The 21,618-nt window shown below is 34.2% G+C and overlaps 1 protein-coding gene across 1 annotated transcript in view; it reads right to left on the bottom strand.

Annotated features, from left to right (window-relative positions):
* The window catches only part of LAMA2 (laminin subunit alpha 2), a 583,504-nt gene that overhangs the window by 178,140 nt on the left and 383,746 nt on the right, over positions 1-21,618 (bottom strand). Inside the window, exons 27-29 of the mRNA XM_076002974.1 lie at positions 21,485-21,618; positions 16,830-16,947; positions 11,302-11,436 (exon numbers count right to left, since the gene is read on the bottom strand). Of these exons, the coding sequence (XP_075859089.1) occupies positions 11,302-11,436; positions 16,830-16,947; positions 21,485-21,618 (387 nt within the window). The remainder of the gene's footprint in view (positions 1-11,301; positions 11,437-16,829; positions 16,948-21,484) is intronic.

Genomic DNA, 21,618 nt, shown 5'->3' on the forward strand with positions numbered 1-21,618 from the left:
ACGTTTTCAAGACATTTACATAAGGAAATGAGAAAATTTCTGAATAACATGTAAATAGTTTTTGAAATTAAAATTCTCATAAAGTAGAATTATATTTAAAACAGAATAATCAATTATGCAACAGGGACTTAGAAAGAGCTACATGTGAGGCACTGAAATAGGCACTGAGAGAATCAGATGAGGAAAAAAGGTAAAATAATATTCTACCTTCTAGGACTCACTTCAACTTTGGGAAAATAAAAAAGAAGAAACATGACAAATAAGAAACATGGCAGCAAGAACACAACACTGAATGTTGTTTACAGGAAATCTGACACGACTTTGGGAGCTGAGAAAAAGGAAGAAATAGAGGGAATTGAGAGTTGGGGTTTAGCCTGATTTTATGACAGGATTTGGAGTAGTCAGAACAGTGACTAACATTTTATAAACAAGTTTATCAAAAGAAAAGTTGAGAAACCAAAAAGGCAGTGACAAAATAGATGGATGTGTTAGTGAACTGATTTCCTGATCAACTCAGCTGGAGCCACAGAGCTACCTGCAGGCTCTATATCGAACTTGGATGACATCCCATACGCTGGACTCTTTGCTTTACCCAATCAATCAAGAAGAATGCATTTATGTTTCATGCAATGTTTGGTATGGTATGTGTAGTCGTTCATGACAAACAATAGCTGAAGTCACTTCTACCACAGAGATTGACATGAAATTTCATCTTTTTAAAAATTCTTTTTTTTTTTTTTTTTTTTTTAGAACTTCTATTAACTCTTTTTGGGTGTTTGTCATTGTCTGCAGTGAAACCTTGACATTGCTACAATGAATTTTAAACAATTGTTTTTTTATACTTCTGGTGCTATAGTTCAAAATATACTGTGACACCTATAGATGCATTTTGTAACTTAATGTAAAATGGATTCAGTTTTCTGACACGACAGGGTACAAATCTCACATCTTCTAATTCTGTGCCTCACTCTCACTAGATGATAGCCCCTTATTTTCAGAGAAAAGCAAGCTCTCTCATTTGGTTGCTCCCTCGGGTTCATGCCGCCAAACAATTCACTATCTTGCCTGAATTATTTTCTATTCTTTTGGCATTTATTTCTGTCCTTTGTCTAAAGCTACTCTCCTCCTAAACTGGTTTCCTTGCCTCCTACCTGCCCATATCTTAATTCTTTCCTTTTTGTGCAGGCTTATTGCCATCAACATTTGAAGCTGGTCAAGCCTTTCCTATCTTAAAAAACATCTGTGGGGTCTCAAGTTGCTTGGCAACTTCTATCCTATTTTTGATAAGCCTACATTTCTGGTCTCTACTTCTTCATCTCCCATTTATCCTTTAAACATTCTTCTGATGTCACCATTGACAAAATTCCAGATCTTTGTTGCTAAAATGAAATTTACTGACAATAATCAGTTCTCAAGATATGCGAATTTTTTGCAGTAGCTGATATTTCTGGATCCTCTTTCTTTGAAATTTTTTCTTACTGTGGTTTCTTTAATAGTAAGTCCATAGGTTTTTCTCCTACCTCTATGGCTACTCTTTCTTACTCTTACTCGTAAACTCTTCCTTCCCTTTCTGTTTAGTAATATTGATGTCCTTAATTCTAACTTTGGCTCTCAGCTCTTTTTTTCCTACATACTCACCTTGGTGATTTCATCCATTACTATGATTTCAGCTATCTGTGTGCCAAAAAACTTTATACATTTTTATACATTCAGCCTGGATATCTCTAATGGATTCCAGACTTTTAATTTCTAATTGTTTCTTAGATAGATCTTTATGTACAACACAGAAGCACTTTGAATTTGAAATGTCAAAAATTAAAGCTCACCTTTCTCTACACGTGCTAATCCTCTTGTATTTCCCATTTCATTTGTGGTCACTGACATCCCTTCAATTCCCCAAGTCACCAACCTAAAGGCCTCTCTTAACCCAGATATCTATTTGATTACTGGTTCCATGATTTTACTACTCTTTGTTTCTTGACTTCCTTGTTGCTACTGTTTTTATCTGGCCACTATCATCTTTTTCTCTGGATTATTAGAATAGCCTCTTAGCTAAAGATCCTGTTTCCAAATTTTCTCATCCAGTGATTTCTCCACACTGCAGTCGGAGTGCTTATCCTATAGAACACATCAAACCATACCATGCCCTCTCTTGCTTGAAAGCCTATACTTGTTCCCCACTGCTGTCAGGATGAATTACAAACTCCCTAGCATGGCCAGGAAGACCATCATAATTGGCCCATGCTTACCCCTCCAGGTATACCCCTAGCCACTGTTCCCTTTGCCCGTAATGTGGTAGCCATATGGGACCATTCGAAATTCTCAAATTATGCAGATGCTTTTTCTCACTTCTGGGTGCAAACCCTTTGTTCTAGAATGTTTTTTCCCCCTCTTATCTGGCTAGCACTTATTCATTTCAGCTCTCATTTTAAACATCACTTTCTCTGATTCCCTAAGTCTGTTTTAGATGCTGCTTCTAGCTCTACACAGTGCATTAAACATGGTAGGCATTCAACGGCTGTTTTGAAAGACTGACTGAATGAATGCATGTTCTCGGCAGTATAGATAAAATTGGTCAGACTTTTTAAGATGAAGAAGGCCAAGTTTCAAGTCTAATTACAGAAAAGTGGTTAGCAAGGGAAAATGATTTGTCATATTTTGATATTGATTTAAGTACCATAATTCTCCCTTATTAAACCATCCAAAAGAACCATCATTTTTTAGCAATAAAATAGCCATTCCATATTTAACAGTAGCATTGTGAGAGATAATGGCTCCAAGATAAAATAATTATCTATGAATCCAAGTCTCAAATCATTCAGCAAGGTGTCATGCTGATGAGTAAGTGTTAACTGGGGAGTGTTTTAAGAACATATTTTATAGTTATAGAAATGAACATGTGCCAAAAATACATGGAATCCTCAACATAATTGTAGCATTTTGCTTCTGTAATAAAATCATTACATAATGAATTATTCTATGTAACCTAAATGTAACACTAATAACTGAAGCAAAATACTTAAAAGAGAGTAATCATTACTAAAAATATAGAAATTTAAAAATATCGTTTTGTTTCTTTTATACCTGCAGCTTTATATAATTTTTTCACAGAGCAAGCAAATATTTCATAGAGATGCTGACATACTAAACTTGGCTAATTGAATCACACATGTCCTGGTTAGGTCTGCAAACACAACACATAAATCATGAGTCTATTTTTGAAATATTTTGACATAGTTCATATGACTTTCCTGTCTGCTTTGAAATAGTGTACATAATATTTTCTCTTGTATAGAAATTAGACTTTAGGGAAAATTTCTATATTCTGCGTATCTAATGAGAAGTTTAATTATATTATCAAGAGTGATATGTGCTAATATCTTTTCAATAATAGATTAGAATATATGAGATTCATGAGGGTTTTTATGCTCATTGGAAAGCTGGTGGTATATATTCCTTCTGCTAAGTCAAATGAATATAACATTAATATTATAGTATCTTAGACCTAAGGTGAGAAGTTATTCAGCCTAACCTTCTTCCCATACAAGGATGTCTTCTATTCTTTCCTTGAGATATTGTTAAATGCATAAATTCTTATAAAACAGCCCTTTTCATGCGGCATAACTATGAGCTATGAAGTTTTTCTTTATGCTGAATGAAAATTTGTTTCATTTTAATTTTCAGTCAATAATCCAATTTTTGGCTTCTGAAGCTATGCAGATTAATTCCCTTTTCCCAGGGAGGGTTCTCAAATATCTAAGAATACTATTATTTACTAAATCTTTTTTTCCAAGCCAAATATTTAATGATCCTAGTTACTAAGAATTACTTCTAAAGTATAGTAGATTATAAGTCTATAGTTGTGATTTGCAAATACATCAAATGTACTTTTTTCCTTGATTTGAAACTTGCACAAATAGCCATATCTTGACATCTTGTGAATCTGCAATCAAGTAAAAACTCCTGTTTCACATGAATTGCTAATATATGTCATTTCCTCTGTTCTTTTTCTAACTAGTGTTTAGACTAGTTCTTTTTCTAACTAGTCTTTTCTAAACACTAGAAAATAAACTTGTAGAGGACAAGCTCCATGCAATCCACATCTTTAGATTCCCAGCACCTACCATTAGGAGTGCATATCAGAAATGATAATTCATGCCACAAGAATGAATCAACAAGTAAGCCTACCTAAGTTCAAACCTCTTCTACTAATTTCATCTTGTTAATTGTAAGTCATAGTTCTAACTATTGCAATCTTTCCCACCATCCAACACATTAGGTAACACTTCCTGTTTTATGTCATCTGAATATTTGATAGGTCTCATCCAAATCATTGACAGATATTTTGAGCACAACAGGGTCAAATACAAAGCATATGCCTCATAACTGGAGACATCTTTAGTGCTTATTGTGGGTCACATTTTTTAGTAACTTATACTCCCGTCAACCTACCAGCTGGTTAACATCCAGCCCATATTTTCAGCCTCATTTGTGAGGACAGCATGAACCATTCCATCAAATGCCTATTTAAACAAATGAGGGTTTGAATCATAGGTATGACCTTTACTGTTTTATGACTTAAGAAAATTATTATTTCTTTCAGTCTCAGTTCACCAACTGTAAAAGAAGAAATAATCCTGTCTGCTTCATAAATTTATTGCAAGAATAAATAAGAAAATCTATGTACAGTGGCCAGTTCTGGTCCTGGTACATATATAGGGTTGGACATGTGGTAGCTGTTATTGTTTTCACTCAGTTTGAGATATGATGTATCATACTATCTGATAAATTTGATATTGTACTGGGATTTGGGAAACTAGGGTCTTACATATTAGGTATATACTAATCCTAGCATTTAGTGTGATATGTGTTATTTTGAGTGAGCCTATTCTAATCCCTAATGAACACTGCTTAATTTTTATACAGTTGACAGATATTGGTTAAGTAAGCAACCCTTGAGTTTCATTGGAGATCAAAATCAATCTGTTTCATACATTTTTTTTCCTTTACAAATCTGGAAAAAACATTTCACTGCATTCTATCCTGTGACAAATATCATATTCTCATGATTTCTCAAATATTTTTCAGACATGGCCCTTAATCACTATTGCAGATTGTATCAGGACTCTAGTATATAATTCACTTGAGCTTTCAAAGTCAAACTCATTTAATCAGCTAAGAATGTGTTTACTCTCTCACAATCTGGAGAAAGTATTTTGTAGAGGATTTGAAACCTGCTTTTAGAGCTTTTTGGACAAGGCACTGTAGCTGCTTAAATTTTCTTAGCATTAATTTCAGAGTTGTAATAAGATGCAAATAATCCCTATTTTGGCAAGGTTGTTAGATTAAACAAGGTTTACAACACACCTTAAACACAGCAGATTCTAGTAAATCTGTAGATTCATAGTAAATCTATTTACTGCAGATAGGGCTAATTGCTTACTCATGGATACTGATAATGTTTCAGGTAACAGAGCAGATCACTGATAGACATTTGCTTTTTATTCTTTTATTTTTAAAATAAGAATTATGATAGAGTTAATTTTCACAAATGATTTAATATTTAAAAAGCTCTTTGAGCTAGCTGAGGCTTCAATATTTCCAGGTACAAAATAGGAGAAATAATTCTGACCATGGGTATAGTGATGATTAAATGGGAATATCACCTATCTATTTGTGTATGTGTATACAAATTAGTATTAGTTTACTTACCTCCCTTACTTTCCTCCTTGAGGTTCAATATGACATAGGTTTTACTCTTCCATTTTGGAAGAAAAACTTCTTTAAGAGGCAAGAGTGACTGAGCTATTGATAATAATATGACTATGTGCAGGATATATTAATGCCTAGAATGAAAGCACAACTCTCTTGCAAATGTCATTAGGTATTATGAAAAGCACAGTTACAAAGTGATCTTGGTTTCTTTGAAATAGTTAGCCTATAACATTTTCTATAGTTATATTTCCTCTCCACTCTATATTTTTAAAGAAATGCATGAAGAAAAAGAAAAAGAAAGATAAGTTAGGGCCCTGTCTCCAAACATTACCACATGGGGGTGAGGGCTTGCTATGATCTGAACATTTTTGTCCTCCAAAAATTCCTATATTGAAATCCTATCCCCCATGTGATACCATTAGGGCATGGGGCCGTTTGGAGGTGACTAGGTCATTAGGGTGAAGCCCTCATGAGTGGGATTAGGGCCCTTAGAAAAGAGACCCTAAAGAGCTAGGTAGCTCCTTCCAACATGGGAGGACATAGGAAGAAGGTGTCATCTATGACCAGGAAATGGGCTTCACCAGACACCAAATTTGCAGGAGCTTTGATCATGGACTTCCCAGCCCTATGGACTGTGAGAAATAAACTTCTGATGTTTATAAACTAGCTAGTTTATAATATTTTGTTATAGCAGCCTGAATGGACTAAGACAGTAAGAAAATCTAGCATAGTGCTAGACATAAAAATGGTTTTTGTAGTTTATAATTAATTATCAACTGATTGGCTTTTAGACTATAAATGGCAGATAACACATATAGTAATTATCATCTTTATGGTGATCATTATCACAATTGCTTTTATGGATCTTACCATGTACTAAGTAGTATTCAAGCCTTTTATTATTTCATTGAATCCTTACAAAAACTCTATGAGTAGGTACTATTATTATTTTCATTTTATAAATGAGGAAACTAAGACCACACTAAAGTTAAAAAAATTTTCCAGGTTTACACAGCTGGTAAAGGGTGAAGACAGAATTTGAATAAAGGCAGTGTGACTGTAGAGTTTATGCTTGCCACTATACTAAAGTGCCACTATACACATAAAATAAAAGAGAAATCAGTATGCTTTGGTTTCTTCAGTTACAGCATGGGAGTAATAATAGCTATTTTTTATTTGCCTCATGAGGGTTTCCAATGTGAACAAAGTTGCCCAAATTCAAAAATTGTAAGTTCCCTAAAAGACAATATAAAAATTAAGAGCATAACAATTTATACTGTGTTTATTTGATGGAAGTCTTTATTTATTTTTTACTTTATCTAGTGATTTCTCATAAAATAGACCTGTACTTATGATTTCTTGTTTTTTTGTTTTTCTTATTTATTTATTTTTTTTGAGATGGAGTCTCTCTCTATTATCCATGCTGGTCCTGAACTTTTGGGCTCACGGGATCCTCCCACCTCAGCCTCCTAAAAAGCTGGAATTACAGGCACAAAGTACCACTCTGGCTGGTCACCATTTAGGATTGTTAAGGAACAAAATCTATAATAACCAACTGGTCAAAAGAGGACAGTGTAAAGACAATAATATTTATCCTAATAAAAATGAAATTAAACTGCATCCTTTCTGAATGCTTCTAAATTAATCATATAATACAAACGTAACCCTGCTAAAAATGCTAGTAAAGATTGCATAACAAAAAAAGTATTTAATTCTTGCTTATGAATGTATAAATTATTTTGCTCCCCCTAAATTACCTGAACTTTATAAGCAAGCAGATGATGAAAAATACTACACCAAAAACAAATAGCAACTATTTTAGGAATTCAAGAATGGTTAATATTAATTATGCATTTACTCCATAATAACATTTATCATTCTGCTAAGGTGAAAAAAGTATATATGATCATCTCTTAAGTGTATCTGCATATTCACTCTACCCTCCAAAATAAGCATATGATAAATTTCAATATCCTATCCTTATTGAAAGAAGATATCTTTAAGAAGCCAGAGATAGAAAAAAGTTTTCTTAACATGACAAGAAAGATTTTTCATACACTAACCACCAGCATCATACCTTATGGAGAAAAAATTGAGACGTTCATATTAAAATCAGGAATAATATGAAGCTGATCACTCTTATGTTTAACATTTTTTGGAAGACTTAATCAGTATAAAAATATGAAGTTATTATAACATATATCTTCTGGCAAGTAAAATAACAATTATAATTATTTATAAATAATATTATTTTATTTTAAACATAAAAAATAACTGACTCAATTGAAAAACTTCTAGAATCAAAATAATTGAAGCTCTGACTCAAGGGGGATGGGGAGCAAGGGCTATATACATAACCTTAACATTTGTACTCCTACAATGTGCTGGAAAAATAAATAAATAAATAATAAAAAAATAACAGTGTCTGGATATCAAATACATATACAAGGCATCTATTCTGTTAATGTTTACCAATAATGACCAGTTTATAAATAAACTATGGTGAAACTAAAAATGTAATGTTTCCTATTGAAATGAAAATGTAAGATACATAGAAATAATTTTAATATGAGAAATGTACATTCTACATAGATAATGTTAAAGCAGTTTACTATAAGACATAAAACGTTTGAATAGAGCAGACTATCATATTCCTGGGTTGAGAGAAAATAACTAAGTAGTGTAAATATAGCAATTCTTTACGAATAGGTTTAATCCCAACTAAAATTCTAGTAACATTTTTAGGAAAGGGATTGAAAAAGTGAAAAATATGTTAGCTTGAAAAATATGTAAGAGTATCTAGATAAGAAAATTTTAAAAAGAAGAGTAATAACGGGATTGCTTTACCAGATATTATTACTTACTATAAAAATGAAGGTAAGCAGAACATTATAACAAGAACCAAAAGGTTAGTAGAATAAAATGGATGATCCTTACACATATCTTAAAATGGAGAAAATAAACTTGCATATATTCAGATACCATACCACAATAAATTCCAGAAAGATTAAAAAGCGGATTTTAAATGAAGTCATTAAAATAATGGTAAATACTATGGGATCCCAGTATAGTTATTGAAAGCCATGCGCTGGGTAAGATTTCCATCAGAATGAGTGTAGTTAGAGAAGCAAATTGCTCCAAAGATTGAGTCCCAGAAATGCCACTATGTAGATTTCAGAGTAACGAGGAAGAAACAACAAAAAAGACTGAGAAGGAGCTGCCATTGAGTTTGAAATCCCCAGAATTTCATGATCTGGGAAGCAAACTGAACGAAGGTTTTCAAGAAGAGAGGAGTGATTCACAGTGGCAAACACCGCTGATAGATCTAGCAAGATGGACACCAGTTGCCTAGTATCAGCATTAGTTCCAGTATAGTGGTGGAGGCAATAGCCTATTTTATTAGTTCCAGAAAGAATGGATGGAGAGAAATTGTAGAAGGAGTACGGACAACTCTTCACCATACAGAATAATGAAGTAGTAGCTACAAGGGAGGTGGAGTTTGTTTTCGTCTTGTTTTTAAGATGGAAGAAGAAACAAAAAGCAATAATGTAGGAGGGAGGGGAGACCAGCCAGAGTAACGTCCTTGAGTGGGAGAGCAGTGGGATTTAGAGCATATGTGGAAGGTGTGATCTTTTCTAGAAACAAGAATGGCTTATCCCAAGCAATGGAAGAGTCAAAATAATTGGGCACATGTGCAGCACGGTGGTTGCATGTGGTAGTGGAAGCTTGTGTACTTCTCTTCTGATTGCTTCTAACTTCTCAGTGATGGAAGAAGCAACACCATCAACTGACAGTAAGGATGAGAAAGGGTGGGAGGGAGAGGTTTGGGCTTGAGGAGAGAGGAGAAAGTATGAAATAGTCATTCAGGAATGTGGGAGAGGAAAGGTGGCATTATCACAGAGCAGTACAAAGGATCCATTTGAAGAGAGTGATTATAGATTCAAGGTGACACTATATGGTGGCACAAGTGCCTCTTTTTCTACAGCCACATACAGCTTAGGGAGCACGGGTGTGGAGGAGATGGGAGGATTTATACAGTGCTGGAGTTAGCTGAGTAAAATGAAGTAAGGGGGTGGCATGGAAAATGAGTGTTGCAAAGCAATGATACTAGTGAAGGGTCATGGATATTAAGCTGGTTGAGAAAATAAGGGTGCGTGTAAGAAAAACAGGAACAAGAAAAAGTGTAAGTGAGCATGAATGGTGACAGCAGAGATGTTGAATTTGAAGTATTAAGACTTGAACTGGAGAGAAAAGAGGGTGGTCAAAGAATAGGACACTTAAAATGGAGACCGCAGAGGCACAAGATACTGAGAGTTAAAGGTATCGAAGAGTTAATTGTGTGGACATTGAAATCATTATGATAGGAGCAGTGCTAGAGGGAGCAGCAATGATACCGAGGAGGAAAAATCTGCAAGGAATGGGGTGGGCAATCTGAGAGTTGGTAAGTGACTTTAACGAGCAGGTGTAGTGGGCAAATGGAGAAAGGCATGAGATTCAAAGCCAGGTGTTGTGGAGGAGAAAGTGAGGATGACATGAAACTGGCCATGTGGGCAGGGACACCCCCCAACTTTCAGGCTCAGGGGAATTGAGAGAGTGAAAGCAGTGGCTACCACTAGAGAGGGCTTTAAGGCGGCAGCACACAGGGGAGAGCTGGGGTTTCGGTAAGAGCAAGACGAAGAGAACATGATTGAAGAGGGGGATTCTCTGGGGGATTTTGCTGAAGCAGGACTGTGAGTTCCCAAGGCACAGTGTAAGGGTTTCAGATGAGGAGAGCAGGGAGACGGGCTCAGCAAAGATGCCCAGAGCTGTGTGGGTTACAGTTTGAGGGACAGGTAGTGACAGGGGCAACCTGAATTTCTTATTGTGACTGAAATAAAGAGAGCAAAATACATGATAGGCCTGATTGTTCCAAGGCAGATAGTGATGGTAGAGAATTCAGGGTGTTATCAAGAAAATAATAAAAAAAAAACCAGCAACCTCAATTCTAAGGGAAATGGATAAATTATGGGACATCGAATCAAAGATTATAAGATTTTAAAGAGTATCTAGCAACATAATACCCTCATGACAGGTAAAGTTAAAAAACAGAACATAAAAAAGCACCTATGGTATCATATTAAATATAAATCTTATTTGTAAACACATGCATAAAATTGGTAGGAAAGACCTAAAATAATACATTTTTATCTTATGCTGAATATTTGGTGACTTTTATATATTTTTCTTTATTATTTTTCTTAATTGTTTTCTAATTTCCAAATTTCTTATAAAAAGTTTATTTTTCTTTGTAATCAGAAAAAACAACTTCATGTAATTTTTACATAGTTATAGCCTCTGATGCTCTTCTAAAATGCTGTTAATATTTTATTTCTTGACATAAGCAGTGGTTTTCCCAGTTATCATTTTTTGTTACTTTTTAAAATATAGACTAGGGTGAATGTCTTTTTTCCCCTCGCATATTTTACTTCACATACACAGAGTTGTGTTCCCTGCAGTTCAGCTGGCTTCTGCATGCAATATCCAACTGAGCGTGTTTAAGGAGAAATGAGCACATGGACCTTACTGAAGACAGGCTCAGGGGACTACCTGGCATATAGATGTTTCAGGGTCACACAGACTGCTGTGTCCATGACACTGACATGGGACACAGGTGCCCAGAGTTGGTCCATGGGTGCGGCCGCCTGGCTGGGAACTCAGTCGATAAAATCCTGGCAAGCATGTCTGAAAGAAAAGGAAGCCAATTAGGAAAGCTAAGTTACAAGTCTTGCATTAGCAACATTTGGTTCTTCAGTGTTTAAAAAGGCAGACTTCTTTATCCAATCTGTGTTAGGGGCAACACCACTTATAAGCATAAGTGACAATTTTAGTACCTAATGTGCATTTCTGCTTGATCCCTAAGGTGGGCAGGCAGCATTCATTTGTTATCAGATTTTAGCTAAGGAAAGCTTTCATTTTCATATACAACTCAGCCTGTAGAAGCTTAAGATATTCTTCTTTTTCCTGAGAAAGAGGTTTGTTTTTAAATAACATTGTCATATGGGATAAAGAGAGAATTCAAATATCCTTAACAAACTAAAATCTGCTACTGTGCTTGATGGATAACTAACAAATGTCCAATGAAACTCAGCAAAAAAATAAATTAAAAAGTGTCATGGATACATTATTTATACCATTATAATTTAAAGGCTATAAAAGTAATAAATTCAAAATAATAAAAGCTGTACATGTCTTGGGAATATTAGGCCACCGATAAAATTTATCTTTTCCTGGTCTATTTTTTTTCATTTTGTAATAAAAATCTAAAAACAAACAGAAAAATGCTAGTGAAGCTGACATATGCAAAACCCAGACTTCCATCTTCATTCAAGTTTATTATGTAGATGTATCAACAAAAGTTTCTGGCTTTCTGGAAGGAAGGCCACAGCTCTGGAGAGGGGATGAGAACACAGTCTTGCATTCCAAGCTTAGCACTCTTGGCCTGCAAAGCTGCAGACGTTTGATTTATGAGTAAAAAAGTAGCAGGCAGTTTCTCAGATCCCATTGAAGATAATAAAGGGATTGTTTTACCACCTTGGTAAAGATTTTTTTTACATAAACATCTTGCTTCCATTGATGAAAGTGATTGCTGAAAAAGAAGGAAAAAAATGTTGGGCTAAGAACTTCCTTGGGCCTCTGTGTCCTTTCAGTTCTAGCCTAGGTATTCTAGAGTGGAGTATATAAAGAGATTCCTTAGATAGAGAAAAGGATCAAAAGTCAGTACTTTCCTTGTTTATTTTGATTTGGATAATGTGAAAGTACCTCAATTAAGCACTTAATTAAGAGACTCTCTGTTTTTATAATAGCCTATAAGAAATTCTAATGAGATTTAATAATGTTCCAGCTTTGAGCAAGCTGATAAAGAAAACCGAGACTAGTATTCAAAATATTTTGAGTCTCCTTTGTCTTATGGTGGACATAATCATATATTTTAATAAAGTTTATTCATATTGTTTAAAATCAAGGCTCATTGTTGCCATTGTTACCAAATAAGGTCTGGAAATTATAGTTAAGGAATTCATTTAAGCAAACTGAAGAAACAATTCAAGTTGTATTTAAAAGTGGTTCACAGTATGGGTTGTTCTAATTCTTTATCATGCTGACTGTTAAATAAAATTGGATTTTCTTTACATGGATTTCATCCTTGGAAACCTATATAATTATTGTTATCTTACTGGTATATTTGCTTTGTGTGTGTATGTATGAGTGCGTAAAAATCACGCAAATCGAGAGAAAAGTTCCTAGCTTCACTTTATACCCCAAACAGAAGTTTACAACAAGTCTCAGAAGAAAAATAAAGTTAAGAAGCAATACTCTTCATCATGGAGTTATGTGCAGTTCAGTGTCGTACACTGAAATGTGAAGGTGAGCACTGAGGTGAAATCTACTGTAATGCTCAACAGATTTTTCTTATTTCTGTGGCTCCTTCCTGGACAGGTAGTCTGATGTAGCAGAAAAGCACCCCAGTCCATGGCCTGGCTCCAAGTTGTACTCTGTGTAAAACCTTCTAGGCCTTTCTCCATGGTTTTTGTCATCATCTGGGGCCAATTTAATTGTGGAAGAGATGGGGCCAGGGTTTGTTTTAAAACTCCTAAGAGGGTCTACTAAGCAATTAGGATCCAGAACCACTGGCATGCTCTTCATTCTTTGCTGAGAATGTGTGCTTGTAAAAGGCATATAGACTCCTTGGTTCTATGATATGAATGAATATGGAAGCTTTGATTCTACATGTTAGTTTTGTCTGAGAGATGTGGACAAGTTACTTTAAGACATAGTTTCCTCATCCTGCAAATGAGCAGGTGTAGTAACTCAGATGATTTCTAAGGTTTCTTTCAATTCTAACGTTTTAAATTAATTTAGATTAATTTTGTAGTCTGATGAATTAAATTTCTCCAAGTTGGAGAAATTTAATTCAGGCCACATATATGATGGTGGTCTCATAAGATTATAATATTATATTTTTACTGTGCCTTTTCCACATTAAGATATGTTTAGATATACAAATACCATTATGTTACAATTGCCTACAGTATTCTGGACAGTCACATTCCATACAGGTTTGTAGCCTAGGAGCAATAGGCAATAGCACATATTCTAGGTGTGTAGCAGGCTATACCATCTAGGTTTGTGTAAGTGCACTCTATGATGTTCACACAACAATGGCATTGCCTAACAACATGTTTCTTAGAACATATCCTTGTATGACTGTATAACATAATAGTTAAGTATAAGTTTATCTAGGTTTTGGAAACAAACATATTGGGGTTCAAACTGCCGCTTAGCTGTATGATCATGGTCCTCAATTTTCTCATCTATAAAATGAAGATCATAAATCATACTTGACAATGTTGGTTTAAGTGTATTAGGAAATGTGCTTTGGATTGCAGAGGAGATAGTAAACACTCAATTAATGGCAAGTTTTGATATTTTGTACGGTGGGTGTGAGATTAAATGAGATATTGTATGTCTAATGGTTGATATACAATATATTGATATAGGTGTCTTTATCCCAAATCATTTTTTAAATGTAATTGCTTGGGATAAACTAAAACATAAAGGAAACCATGATTGTTTTAAGTTGTTTTGGGAAACTAAATTGTAACATATGCCACTTATCCACACTGTGGCCCTCAATATTTGTATGTAAATGAAAACAGTCTCTGGGTCTCCCATGTGCAATAGAAGTGAAAAGGATAGAGAAATGCATGTATAAGGATACCAGTCTATTTCTACATTTTGCCTTTTGGGTTTTATAAGTTGATACTAGGTATGGATTGTTTGGGGATTTAAAAAAATCAATTTTAATAACTATAAGGGACAGCTTCTGTGTGGTGACTCAATAGACATAAGCCATTCAGCTGTGAGCCAGAGCCCTATTAAAATAAGGGGGGAGGGAAAGAACTGAAATTATCAAAACATGACCCAGAGATCATGGATGAATTTCTGATTTTCATGATATTATTGCAGAGAGCCACACATTCAATGCTGAATATTTTACATTTTGAAGAAAGAAAGTCATAAAAGAATAATATCTGCATACAAACTAAATGCAGTTTTGGTCCGTTTAGGCAATAACCTAAACCTAACATAACCCAATGAGCAGGTTAAGTAAAGTATAATAAATTCAATGGCTCTAGCAACAACAAATCTGGTAAGAAAATAATGTCCTTTATTTGACTTCTAAAGGTAATCTGGTCTGTACTTCAAATCATAAATTGCAATAATTAGGCATTTCTAAAACTAACATTTTTAATGAACAAGGCTGCAGTGTCATAACACTGCAGGTAATAGGCAAAGGCTAAGTGTCTTTACAACTGGCTATATTTTTAGAAGTAACTAATATTTAATCTTGTTTACTTGCAACCACATTGTGGATAAAAACATGAAATGAATAGCCTATAGATGCAGAGATGTATCAGAATACCATACATTTGGTAAAAATATTATAAAGGAATTGCTTTGTGTATTCATGACCCAAAGCATATGTTACTGGAATGGGATGTATTATTTCAGAACTGTCCTTAGCTCTTGCTTGATGATTAGATTTTATGCCTGGGTAATTACACTTTAGAATCAAGATGAATTATAAATAAGATGTATAATGGATTAGAGGCAATGGATTGTAGAGAACACCTCAGGTACCTTATTATGAGAGATAGGCCTTTATTTCCATAATCTCTCCACTAAGATATTACTGTAATTACTATCTGTAAATAGAAGCTTAAGTGAAAGTCATGGTACAAAGGCGAAGCCACCAATACAGATGGTAGTTTGTACATATTCATAGGTTTTCTTGATTTTATTCATTTATCATTTGCTTTATGTGTGTTAATTTATATTTCATATAATGATGGAAAATGACTAAAACTAATGGGAAAGCATGTTTTAGAATGTACTATTTGAAAAGCCTATCAATCATAATAAAAAGGGTATTTCACATTTAAAATTTGGAATGGAAGGTGGACTGCATTAAAATAATTTGCTACTCTACTAATATTTTTGTTCCTAAGTGAACAGCATTATTTTAAATAAATGTAGAAAAAACACAGCTGTAATAACTTTCTCTTCAAGATATCTAAAGGTCAACGTTGACTACTTAATAAATATCTTTTACAGTAAAATAGTATTGCCGAATCAGAGAATTTTACAACTTCAAAACCCAAGCTATCATTCTATAGATTGAATAACTATGTAATAATTAAGGCCTATAGCAATTAAGGGAATTGACCAAGGTCACATAGCTAGAAGTACAACCAAACATTCCTTGGGATAAAAAAAATTCCATCTCTTGTCTAGAAAAATTTCAAATGCTTTGTGTTTTCTATCTTTATATCTTTCATGCTTACTGGAAAGGTAACATATTTTACATGTGCTCCCATACCATCTCGTTTTCAACCCATACACTGTGTGTACATAGGTATACTGGGATGAGTTGTGCATACAAATGCAACGTATATGCTTACTGGTGTGCGTACAAATGTATAAATAGATGTATGTAATAGTTATGACTTAATAATAATAGTATGGGTTATTTGATTATATGTTAGTTCAAAACAGACACATTCAAATTAATATTGCCCTCTAGAGCAGTCACCAAAAAAGGCTATAACATTATTCCAAGGATGCGTCACAAGACAGTTGCAGTTATTCTATAAAATTGTTCTTTGAACAATGTGGAATTCATATGATGCTAACTAAGCTGCATGGCATGTCAGCTTTCCATTCAAACATTATGCTGATTCCATAGGTGAAAACCCCGAAGTTCAGCAACAAATAGAATGGGTACCCTGTCCAAGTGCTGGAGCTAGATAGATTCAATGAAACCAAATTCCTTCTTCTTTTCACTATTTCATGCCCATTCTCACAAACTTCATACTCATCATTTGACTTATACTACTAGGTAATGATAACATTATCTTCTTGCTACCCTGTCTCACATTGTGAGTACAAGATTAAATAAAATAGATTAAGAGTATGTGAGAAAGTAAATACGACTGCAGCAAAGATAGTGTTGGGAGTATTTCCATTTAGCTCCTGAAGTGAGTTGAGGTCAAGCAGGTTAGTAGGAGCTAGCTTACCTCACAGGACAAGCCAGAATAGCCTGGGGGACAATCACATTTTTCAATCAAGTGAGCTGGAGGAGTTACTGCTGTTACACGTCCTTGTTCAGCTACCTCCATGGAGATTTCAGAAATCCTGAAGACAACAAGCATATACTTAGATTACCACCACACCAGTGGTAATTTTTGTTGTCGTTGTTGTTCATAGCAATTTTACTTGTAATACCCCAAAACTGTAAATAACCAAAATGTCCCTCAATAAGTGAATAGTTATACAAACTGTGATACAGCCATACCATGGAATACTACTGATACATGCAACAACTTGAATGGATCTCAAGGACATTATGCTAAGTGAAAAAAAACCAATACCCAAAAGTTAGTTCTTGTATGATTCCATTTATATGACATTCTTAAAATGACAATATTACAGACATGGAGAACAGGTTGCAGTTGCCAGGGGCTAGGGATAGTGGTCGGGGTGGGGAATGTGGTAGGCTAGGTGTAATTATCAAAGGATAGCACAATGGAGATCTTTGTGGTAATAAAATAGTTTTATGTATTGATTATAGGAACGGTTACATGAATCTGCATGTGAGAAAATGGTATGGAACTACACATACATTATACCTGTATCAAATTCCTAGTTTTGATATTATGCTATAATTATATAACCACTGGGGGAAACTAGGTGTAGAATACATGCCACCTTTCTGTACTATGTTTGCAACTGCATGTTGCATAACTGCAGTCAGTTATGCAGTTATGGTCATCTAGTAAACAATACTACAAGAAGAATCTTCTCAGGTTTTCGTCAATGTCAAACATGTTCTAGTCTTTCTTTTGTCTTTAATTGACAAATAATTGTATATATGATTGGTCCTTGAACAAGATGGGTTTGAGCTGCATGGGTCCACTTATATATGGATTCGTTTTTGCCTCTGCCACCCCTGAGACAGCAAGACCAACCCCTGCTCTTCCTCCTCCTTCTCACTACTCAATATGAAGACAATGAGAATGAAGATCTTTATGATGATCCCCTTCCACTTAATGAGTAGTAAATATATTTTATCCTCCTTATGATTTTCTTAATAACATTTTCTTTTCTCTAACTTACTTTATTATACAAATACAATGTACAACACATATATAAACTATGCATTGGTCAACTGTTTATGTTAACAGTAAGGCTTTCAATCAACAGTAGGCTATTAGTAGTTAAGTTTTTGAGGAGTTGAAAGTTATACATGGATTTTTGAACGACCCAACAGTAGCATTGTTCAAGGGTCAAATATATTTATTGGAACAACAATATAATGTTTTGATATGTGGATACATTGTGGAACAATTAAATCAAGCTAATTAATGTATTGTTTTGAAGCTGCCTAAATTCTAGGGGCTCATATGGCACATCTTATTACTGCATTTTTGCTTTCTCAATGGCTGAGATTATACGTTAGTAAAATATTCATATAAATCATAAGAAGTTTAGTAAATTAGATGTCTGATATCCTGTTGAGATGTTATTATAAAGAGTTTTTTTCCCATTTCTTAAAATATGAGTGGCTTCAGGTAGACATGGCCAATTAATTAAACATTTATATTCTTGCAAACAGACAACCCAAGGTCATTTCCCATATAATATCTCCTGTAGTCACTAGTGACATTGCTTTTAATTTACTACCATTCCTGATTTCTTCCTCTAAAGCCTGTGAATGTCCTTTCAAGAAATTTAGAAAATCACTTAGAAAACAATGATCAAGTATAATCTAATAATATTGATTTCTTTCTGAGGGTAAAGAACCTTTCAAATTAATATTTTGTTAACTTTATTAAATAAATCCTTTAAGTAACTATTCACCCTTCTTGGAAAAGTCTTTATAATTGAAAAAAAATATTGACAGTTAAAATATTGATGCCCTTTTCATTAATTTGAAAGTATACATTAAAAAAATATGTAGTCCATAAATTCAGGCTATTTGATGACTAACTGGTAACACAAAAATGTTCTGCAAATAAACTTTAAAATGAGACAATGAATAGTTTTGCTTCAATAAAAGGCACCTCCAACAGCTTAAGGAGTTTGAATCATAAACTTTATAACAAATATAGGTAGGTTTTATTGAAACTGAATTATAAATGTATGTTCTGGCTTCGCTAGCATTGTAGTCTGCACTCTGAAAATCAGTCAGTCTTTATGAAACCCATACTCAGTTAAAATTCAGGTTCCACTCTCCCCTCCTTATAGTACACACAGAAGTGGTGAGTAGTAAACAATCCACTCCTCTCCTGTAAGAAAGACTCCATCCTTGTGTTGTCTGGGACTCTTTGTGGGAGTGAGAAGGTAACTTGTTTGTCTATAAGTCCTGGCCACTGGCATCTCTATGGCGTTTTCATAGGCCAAGGAGTGACTAGTGCCATCCTCCCTTCTCTTGCACATGCATGCATACAGCACATCAGCAAGTGTTTACGAATCAAGTGAAGCTTGAAATGCAGCAACGATAGATATTTCTGCACTACATCCTTTTTCTCAGGAGATTAGAGAGCAACAGTTTTGACTGCTTGAGGGATTTGGCCAAATTCTGGCTTCTATTTAAATGAATACTGAAATGCAAAACTTATTATTTCCTTCAAATAAAGGTAAAAGTAGACAAAGGAAAAAAACATAAAAGAAAATATCAGCATTGGCAAAATGTACAAAGTTAAAATCTCAAACCACATGTTAACTCTTAAACTCTCTCGCTTCTGAGACTAAAATTTGCAACTGAATAAAAAGATGCAGGGTTATGTTTCAATTACTTTTGGGGGAAATATTCAAACCTTTTTAACGTTTTTCATGATTCCACTGTCTTACAAAATCAAGTGCTGATGATCTGCCTTATTTATTGTAATCATTGCTGACCTATGATTCTAGTTTTTAATTGAGCTGAAATGTGAAATATTTATTTATTCTAAAATTTGAAGAAAAGGTCACTTAAACCAAAAAAATCTCATTTAGTGAGGTATGTGAAATAGTGTGATCAGAGAAAAAGACATATGAGGACAAAAAAAAATCCATCAATTCCACTAACAAGAGTTCTGTGTACCACCAGACTCTCACTACAGTGCAGAACAATTTGCAAAATAATCTATTTGCATAATCACAAAATTACCTAGTATCTTCTATGACATGCAAACCTGCTATGGCTTCTGCCTGCCACCTGATTTGATATTCTAAAATAATTAACAATATAGGTGACAGCATTTTTAAAGTACATGCTTTTTTATTATTTCATATAAAAATAATCTCCTGTTATAATGAGAAATAGCAAAAGGAATACAGATTCAAAAGTGAACTTTGGTCCTTGATTTACTCCTTTACTAAAAGTCTCCACATCAATGAGAAAAGCAATATGGATCTTCTGCACAAAATATTAATTATTTTCTGCTTTATTATGTGCTTAGTACAATATAAACATTTGAAGTATCATATTTTTATATTCATTAGTTTCCCAATGAGAAGCATCGTAATTTTTTTGTTTTGTTTTCCTAGGCTGTTCTAATAATTTATAAAATGAGATTATTTATGAACATATATTGATTCCATATTCTTAAAGAACATGACATAAACTGACAAGAAAGAGAAATTGAGATTATGTGTATGAACTCAACTCAATTCTCTGCCTCCATGATATAAAATTTATCTACATATGTGTGATTTCTCAATGTATTTTATTGGATAAGGCCATGTGTGCTAATGATGTTGAAGTCTCCTGGATCTTTCATGAGTTATTTTCTCTTTATTTTATATTGTTAATATTTTCCTTGCTATTAATCCCTTTCCCCTGGTCTATAAACATGCTTACTTTTCTCACAATCATCCCTTGACTTTTGTACACTGTACCCTTGCTTCCTTTTACATTTATGTTCATAGAAAACAATAGTCTACACTCAGAGTACTAGGTTCAAGTATCTCATTCATTCTTTAAAAGTTTGAGATTATTTATGCTTTAGCACTCCACTGAAACTGGTATCATGATTGTCACCAGTATGGTCCTAATGGTCAGTCCCAACAAGGCTCATTTTAATTGGATTCTTTGGGTCATATAAAAACAATGGATACTCCCTTGAAGTATTCCCACCATTTTGGTTCCAGGATACCACATTCATTCTTGCTGATCATCTGTGTTTTTTCTTTTAATGTGATTCCCAATAATATATGGAAAAATCATGATGCATAGGAAAATTACAATATTGTATGGCACACTGAGGTGATGACATGAGAATGTTTAGGGTTGAAGGAGACGTGACCAACTTGGCCCTGACTAGTTCCCCTGATGGGCAAAGGAAGTCGTTTTTTTAGCACTGTTATAACCCAATGATAACACAACAGTGAATTGCATATGACCTACAAGATATGTTTTCCTGAATTTCTGACTAGCATCTTAAACTCATCATGTCTAAGGTAAATTCAATTTTTTCCCATAAACTTGCTTCTCATGGTATTTTCCTTTTTTTGGTGAATTGCAGTAGCTTCTGTCAATTCACATGGAAGCCAACCTTGGCTTGTCTTCTATCATCACACTAAAAAATCAACCACTTCTAAATCTTTCTTATCTGATGTCTTACTGACTTTCCCTATAGACTTCCGAATAGAAGAGGAACTTAACTTGGGTGTTTCTATTAGAAATTACCTGCTTTGTCGCATGATATTTCCATAAGTAGCCTTGATCAGAATATAATGAATATCATATAGTATATCCAAGAAGTCTTCACGGGTTACAGTTCTGCTGATTCGAGGATCATCACCATAATATTTCCATTCTTT

The sequence above is a fragment of the Microcebus murinus genome, chromosome 5, assembly GCF_040939455.1.
Source record: "Microcebus murinus isolate Inina chromosome 5, M.murinus_Inina_mat1.0, whole genome shotgun sequence".
In the NCBI taxonomy this organism is placed as follows: domain Eukaryota; kingdom Metazoa; phylum Chordata; class Mammalia; order Primates; family Cheirogaleidae; genus Microcebus; species Microcebus murinus.